The 8,428-nt window shown below is 42.7% G+C and overlaps 1 protein-coding gene across 1 annotated transcript in view; it reads right to left on the bottom strand.

Annotated features, from left to right (window-relative positions):
- The window catches only part of WDR60 (WD repeat domain 60), a 290,279-nt gene that overhangs the window by 257,680 nt on the left and 24,171 nt on the right, over positions 1 to 8,428 (bottom strand). The window contains exon 3 of the mRNA XM_006887691.1: positions 4,388 to 4,654. Within this exon, the coding sequence (XP_006887753.1) occupies positions 4,388 to 4,654 (267 nt within the window). The remainder of the gene's footprint in view (positions 1 to 4,387; positions 4,655 to 8,428) is intronic.

Below are 8,428 nucleotides of genomic sequence, written 5' to 3'. Positions count from 1 at the left end.
GTTTCAGAATTGGATGGCCAATCCTTCTCCCTGGTCTGTCTTAACTTAGAGCAATATCTGGCAGATGAGCCGTTTACCAGAAGTGTTGGTTCCCAGCCCTACTCTCCCAACCCTGTGATTTGATTCCACCCCTGCCCTGCTCTGCCAGCATCCACTTCCTCCAGCATCCACTTCCTCTCCTCCCGGACCCTCGCCTTGCCTGATCAGCATATCCCTTTCCCCTCCCCACAGTAAACTCTAGATATGGTGGCTCAGGCCTCCAGTCACTTGTGTGATGTGGGTCTGTTCTACTGCTGCTGCTTCATTCTGTTTTGAGGCCACAGGCATCACTGAGTTGCTGCCTGATGCAGCACTGGTCTTTTGAGTGGTCTCTGCCCACTGCCACTCATGGAGCCGCTGCCCATCCACTGCACCCCTCTCTCAAGGTTCTCCTGACCATAGCAGTGCTGATGCCTCATGTTGCTGGCATCGTGCATCTTGTGTAGTTCTGAAAAAAAGCAAGTGACACCAAGTTCTGAATATGCATTACTATGAAAACCTGTTAGTAGTCCTTGAGTAGGCCTTTGAGTCATCATGACCTCAATGGGCACAGTAGGACTGGGCTATTGGAATCCATATTCATTTCACTGGATGACTTTGGGAAGTAGATCAACAGGCTTTTCTTCTTCATTGGTTTCTTAGTCTAGAAATACCACTGAAATCTATTTGATATTCTAGCAATGTGCAAGTCTCCAATGATAGATGGTGGTAGCTGTCACCAAAATGCACTGACTGGGAATCTAACCCAGGTCTCAAATTGGAAGGAAACGAATACACTAAGCTACCAACATCCCTATGAAAATGATGCTCCCCTTATACAATTTCTACTCTTTAAGGCACTTAGTTGTTGATGCTGTGCACCATCAAATTTGAACCAACTCATAGCTGACCCTCCAAGGAGTTTTCAGACGCAGTAAACTGCACTAGAGGAGACTGCCCATCTTTCTCCCATGAGCCAGCTAGTGGATTCCAACTGTGTGCCTTTGGGTTGGTACTGCAACTCCTTACTCCTAAGGCATGAGAGACTAAACAGCGAGAAGAATGGGAACCCCAGGACACTTAATTGTGCTCCTACAAAACCTTTACCTAGACTAAGAAGATGTTGTCCTGAACAGAACAAGGAAACACTGCAAAGTTCAAAATCAAGAAAGGTGATGGGAAGGGGAGAAAAGCAAGGGATGAGGGTGAACAAAAGGGGAAATAATAGCGACACAGAGTTTAGTGGGCAGAGGGAGGGGATAAGGGAATTAGGAAATATCCAGTGGGAATCTGAAAAGGCAGGGTAATGGTGGCATGGTTCAATGGTGATTAATTTTCGAAAACAAAGTGTATGGAAATGATCATCTGAAATGCAATGTGAATAAAGGAATGTGTGAAACACAATGTACACGAATAAAACACAATGTATACAAATTGTATATGCAAACCAATATAAAATTTTAAAAATAAATAAATCAATAAAGGTGTGAGTCAGGGTTGTATCCTTTCTCTATATCTATTCAATCTGTATGCTGAACAAATCATTCAAGAAGCTAGACTTTATGAAGAAAATGTGGCATCAGGATCAGAGGAAGACTCATCAACAACCTGCAGAAGGTAGATGACAAAATTTTGCTTGCTGAAAACTGAGGAGGACTTAACACACTTGCTACAAGAGATCAAAGACTACAGCCCTCAGAATGGATTACATCTCAACATCAAAAAAACAAAGTCCTCACCATTGGGTCAACAGGCAACATCATGATAGATGGAGAAAAGACTGAAATTGTCAACTATTTCACCTTAATTGAATCCACAATTAACATCCTTGATACCAGCAATCAGGAGATCAGGAGACACTGATTTTGCACTGGCAAAAATCTGCTATGAATGATCTTTCCAAAACTATTATGGAGCAATGATGTCAGACTAAGGTGTGCCTAATTCATGCCACAGTCTTTACAATCACTTGCTATGTTTGAGAGTTAGACAATGAATAAGGGTGACAGAAGAATAGATGCCTTTGAGTTGTGGTGTTGGAAATTACTGAACATCCCACAGTCTGCCAAAGAACTTTTTTTTGTAGAAAGCGCAGACAGAAATGCCCCTTAGAGGCAAGGATGGTAAAGCTTCATCTCACATACTCTAGGTATGTTGCTAGGAGGGGTTAGTCCCTGGGGAGGGCCATCATGCTTGAGAAAGTGGTGAGACTGTGAAAGAAAGGAAAGTTCTCAACAAGGTGGATTGACACAGTGACTGGAGTAAGGGACATGAGTGTGTCAAGAGATTGTGAGGATGTCACAGGAAAGGACAGGGTTCAGATCTTTTACTCATAGGATCACTATGAGCCATACTCAACTTGGCAGCACCTAGCAAGCGAAACCTATACTTAGACAAGGAAGCAATTAACAGAACAGAACAATGAAACACTAAATAGTTCAAAATCAAGAAAGGAATATGTCAGGGGGTGTTCTTTCTCCATATATTTTCAATCTATATACAGATCATTCAAGAGGGCAGAGTATATGAAGAAGAATGTGGCATTAGGATCAGAGGAAAACTCATAACAACCTATGTTATGCAGATGGCACAACCTTGCTCGCCAAAACTGAGGAGGACTTGATGCTTTTGTACAGAAGGTCAAGGACTGCAGTTTTCAATATGTATTGCATCTCAACAGCAAGAAAACAAACTTCGCCAAAAAAGAAAGCAAAGCTTCTCACCACCAGGGCAACTGGCAACATCATGATAGATGGAGGAGAGAGACTATTAACAATTTCAGCTTGCCTGGGTCCACAATCAACACTCTTGCCATCAGCAGTCAGCAAATCAAAAGATGAATTGCATTAATCTGCTCTCAAGTACCTCTCCAGAGCATTGAAGAGCAAGGATGTCAGTCTAGAGAATAAGGTGCATAACCAGCCCACGGTCTTCATAATTTACTTGCTATGAATCTGAAAGTTGGACAATGACCAAGGATGACTGAAGAAGAATCAATGCCTTGGAGTTGTGCTAGAAAAAAGTACTGAACATACCATGGACTGTCAAGAGAACAAACAGGTCTGCTCTGGAAAGGATGAAACCAGATTGTGCCTTGGAAGCAAGAATTCTGAAGCTCCGTCTCACATAGTTTGGGCATGTGGCCAGGAGGGACCATCCTTGAGAAGGACATCATGCTTGGAAATGTAGAAGGTCAGCTCAGGAGAGGTAGACCCTAGATGAGATGGACTGACACAGGAACTGTGGGAGAAGTGTGTCAGAGACAGTAAGATTGGCTCACACTAGGGCAGGGTTCTGAGCTAGTGTTCCTAGGGCTGCTATGAGTCGTAGTCGCTGACACTCAAGGGCACAAACAACAATTCTGTCCTACAGGAATGGTATGAATCACAATCACTTTGACGGCAGCATGTGGATGGGAAGGCACTTAAATTGTGGCCTTTATTGTTAAAAACAATGTCCAATGGACTCAACCCTCATCACAACAGATTGAAATGCCTGCCCAATTCTGCCTGGTTTTCAAAGTCCAATCCAACTATTTAAGAGCATTTATCTCTTTTGGTAGTCGTCTACTTTTTCAAGCATGATGTCCTTTTCCAGGAGTGGTCTCTCCTAATAACAAGCCCAAAGTGTGTGAGAGGAAGTCACATCCTTTCTTCTAAGCTGCACCCTGGTTGCACTTTTTCCAAGATAGATTGGTTGGTTCTTTTGTCTATAGTATATGCAACACTCTTCATTAATACCATAATTCAAAGGCATCAATTATTCTTTCACCTTCCTTACTTACCTTTCACTAACATTTGCAACTGTAAACACCACAGTTTGAATCAGGCCTACTCTTGGTTTTTAAACTGACATCCTTACTCCTTTCACATTAAAAGTGAACTACATCGTCATAATGGTGATTTTTCCAATATTAAATTTGCCTTTTCCCAGCCACTCCACCAAAGAAAAAGCATGTCTCCAACAAGGCCCACAGCACTTTGGAAAAAGAAAAACCACAAGATGAAAATCAGATTTACACACATTCCCCCAAAAAAGCACAAAGTATCACATTCTCTTACGCATCTTTAAAGACAAAGGATTTCCTACAAACCTCACCTAAACCTAATCTACAAAACTGAATCATTCCCAAAAATAGCTAAAGAATGGGCTGTAAGTAAATAAATGCTGGGAGCTATTTAAGCCGTCGCTCCCCGGATTCTCAGTTTGAGTCAAGCACCTCCGTCTAAGAGCCCGATTCTTCTCCAGGGTCCTCCTAAGAGTTTCCATAAAGAAATTCCCGAACTAATCCTAAATCCTAGCTCTCTAAAGTACTAAATCCCAAGGCAGAAGATGTAAAGAGGCACTGCGGGCAGTCAGGGGACCCAACGAGTGGGCAGCAAGCGTCTAACTGGCCGAGAGCCAGGCACCCGGCCCAGGCCTGTTCCCTCTCCCCGGCCTCGCCAGAGTCCACTGCGTGCACTGACCTTCCTGGGCTCCATCGTCCTTCCAGGGCCGGGAAAGGGGCACTATTCTCCGTCCAGGACCAGGAGCTAACCTCGCAGAAGGAGGGCCTGACCCGGTGGATGCCCGCGTTCCCCACCGGCTCCAGGACTGCGCCCCGCGCCCCCGAGCGCGCGCCCAGCGTCCCGGCTCCCTAGCAACCGTCAGGCAAGAGCAGCAGAGAGCCGAGCGATCGCTCCCGCCAAGGCGCTGCGTCTGGGGGAGGAGCCCTGGGAGTGAGGTCGCGGAAGAGACTGCCTTAGCTCTTAACATGTATTTTATTGAAAATAGCATCTCTCTTTAATACTGACCTCCGCTACCAACTCTTTACCTAACGTGAAACCCCAGCCAAGGTTTGGCTAAGAAGAGAGGTGAGACTTACTTCCAACCACATTGGCTAATATTAGGACCCTATACACAGCAGCCAGGAAAGTAAAAGACGAATTGCTTTGGGAAAGTCAGCTGTCTGAGACTTCTCCTAAATACTGAAGTGCAAAGGTGTCAGTCTGGAGACTAAGGTGCGCCTGATCCAGTCCATAGTCTTTGCAATTACTTGGTATGCTTCAGAAAGCTGGACAATGAATAGGGATGATAAGAGAATTGATGACTTTGAGCTGTGATGCTGGAGAAGAGTATTAAAAGTACCATGGACTGTTAGGAGAACAAATGGGTTTGTCCTGGAGAGGATGAGACCAAGCTACTCCCTGGAGGCAAGGATTCTGAAGCTTTATCTGACATATTTTGGACATGTTGCAAGGTGGGACCAGTCCTTGGAGAGAGATGTCATGCTTGGGAGGGTGGAGGGACAGCACAAGAGAGGAAGACCCTCGATAAGATGGATTGATACGGTGACTCAGGTAATGGGGGTAGGTGTGTCAGAGACAGTTAAGATTGGCACAGGATAGAGGAGAGTTTAGGGCTGTTGTACATAGGGTCGCTATGAGTCACAAGCAACTTGATGGCACATAACAAGATACACAGATCCTCCCCCCTCCCCCCAGTCAAAGTATACATAGATGTTGTTTCTTTTTAGTAATTGAGGATACTTCTTAACTTGCCAAGGTGATGTCAACCATGCTTTCTGGGATTCCAGGGACAGGGCATTTTAGATTAGTGGGGTGTGAGACAGTCTAATTTGCCTCATGTTGTTATGCACCATAGAGTCAGAACCAACCCTTAGTTGACCCTCCAGCAAGTTTTCAGAGGCAGTAATCACACAGAAAGAGATTGTCCATTAACCCTATAAAACAAATCAGAACTAGCCATAGGAAATCTTAAAAAGGTATCAAAACTTCGGTGAAATCTATGAAAGCAGATCACTGGATATTTTCTCATGCTGGGCTGCTGGCAGGTTCAGCTTGAACACATGACAGCAGGATACCTCATCTCAGATTGTTGTGTGCGACTGGATTTGCACTCTTTGTCTTTAGAATTGCCAACAGTTTCTCCCCATTAGGCTGCCAGAGCTCCCTCAACGCAGATTAGGTTGAGCCTTTTAGGATGAATTGTTGTTGTTAAGTGCCTTCCAGTTGAGTATCAGCAACTCTATAAACAATATATCTGAAAGCATTGCACTATCCTTCACCATCCTTATCATCCTCAACTTATTTGAATCTATTGCGCACAGTATTAATTCATCTAATTGAGGGTCTTTCTCTCCTTCACTGAACCTCCCCCTTTCCAAGCATGATATCCTTTTCCAAGGAACAGCCTCTCCCAAAATGTCCAAAATATGTGAGGTGAAGCTTCATCAACTTGCCCCCAAGGAACATTTTGGTTGCATTTTCTCCAAGATACATCTGTTTGTCCTTTTAGTAGTTTATGGAATATTTAGCACTCTTCTCCTACACAACTCAAATGCATCAATTTCTCTTGTCATCCTTATTCATTGTCCAGCTCTTGATGTATAGCAGGTTATTGGAAAGACTATGGCTTGAATCGGGTGCAACTTGATCTTTGAACTGACATAATTACTCTTCAGAACTTTGGAGAGATCCTTAATAGCATACTTTCCAAATGCTATATGTCTCCCAGTCTCCTGACTGCTCATTCCAAAGATGTTGATTGTAGAGCCAAGCAAGATTAAATCTTTTCTCAGTATTTTCTCCCTCTATCATGATATTGCTTATTGGCCCAGTGGTGAGGATTTTTGTTTTCTTAATGTTGAGATGTAATTCATATGCAAGTCTGCAGTCCCTGATCCTCTGAAGCAAGCAGTTCAGGTCCTCCACACTTCGACCAAGCAAGGTTGTGTCATCTGCATAATGCAGGTTGTTGATGAGCCTTCCTCCAATCCTAATGCCACACTTTTCTTCATAAAATCCAACATGTCAAAGTATTTGCTTAGTATACTTATTAAATAGGTATAGAAAGAGGATGTAGCCTTGATCTACACTTTTCTTTATTTTCTAAACCCTTGCTCTATTTGGACAATTTCTTGGTCTAGGTATAGATTTATTAATTGTTCTGGAATTCTCATTCTTCTCAAGGTTAGCCAAAGTTTGTTTTGTTTTATTAACTAAGCAATAAAACAAAAATAAACCTTCTGCTGATATTCTCTGCTTTCAACCAAAATCCATCTGACATCAGCAATCATATTCCTGGTCATGGCCTCTTTTACACCCAGCCTGAACTTCCAGCTGTTCTCTATGTACTGTTTTAGCCATTTTTGCATGCTCTTCAGCAATATTGTGCTTGCATGTAATATTAATGACATTCTGTTGGACATACTTCTTGGTAATGGGAACAAATATAAATCTCTTCTAGTCAGTTGACTAGGTAGGTGTCTTCCAAATTTCCTGCCATGGACTAGTTTAGCATGTCCTGGGCTATATCTATTACTGGGAACATGTCAGTTGATATACCATTGATTCCTGAGGCTTTATGTTTTGCCAATGTACTAAATGCACCTTAAACTTCTTCCATCATCACCACTAGCTTTTTAATTACGTGCTATTGTTGTTGTTATGTGCTGTGAATTACAACTACAACATAGCAACATGTTGTGCTACAACATAGAAACCCCTGTGCACAATATCTCTGAACCCTTCCTTATCCTGAACCAATCCCACTGTTTCCAACAGCCCTACTCCCCATGCCTCAGACACTGTGTCAGTCTATCTCATCCAGGGTCTTTCTCTCTCCTGGGATGTTTCTCCACCCTTCCAAGAACTATGTCCTTCTCCAAAGACTGGTCCCTTCTGGAAACATGCACAAAGTATGTGAGATGGAGCCTCAAAATTTTTACCTCCAAGGAGCAATGTGGTTTCACCATCTCCAAGACAGACCTGTTTGTTCTCTTGGAAGTCCATACCTGAAATATTTAATTGTTGGCTAGTGCTTTTTTGTACAGTGACTCCATGGATTCCCTCTACTCTTTTGATGCTTCCTGGATCATTGAAGATTTGTCCCATAGCACAATATGATAATAGAAGGAAATAAAAGGCATCCAGATTGTCAAAGAAAGGGTGAAACTCTTGCTTTATGCAGATGATATGATAGTGTACACAGAATACCCTAGGGCTCAACAACAACAAAAAACCCAACACCCTCCCACCCCCACCTGTTAGAGCTAGTACACCAATTTAGTAGAGTGGCTGGATACAACATCAATATACAAGTCAGTGAGATTTATCTACAGTCACAAAGAAAATACAGACAAGGAAAAAGGTATATCATTTTCAATAGCAAACCACAAATTGAGATACTTAGGAATAAACCTAACTAGAGATATAAAAGACCTTTACAAAGAAAACTACAAAACATTTTCACTAGAAACAATAAAAGACCTAAATAAATGGAAAAATGTTCCATGTTCAAGGATTGTTGTTGTTAAGTGCAGTTGTGTTACTTGTGACTCATAGCAACCCTACCTACAATAGCTCTGAATTCTGCTCTATCCTGAGCCAACTTTATCATCTCTGAAACA

Source organism: Elephantulus edwardii, unplaced genomic scaffold (assembly GCF_000299155.1).
Source record: "Elephantulus edwardii isolate Elephantulus edwardi_28Jun2011 unplaced genomic scaffold, EleEdw1.0 scaffold00060, whole genome shotgun sequence".
Lineage (NCBI taxonomy): Eukaryota > Metazoa > Chordata > Mammalia > Macroscelidea > Macroscelididae > Elephantulus > Elephantulus edwardii.
Note: the sequence above shows the minus strand (reverse complement) of the source record. Positions and strands in the feature narration are given on the sequence as shown.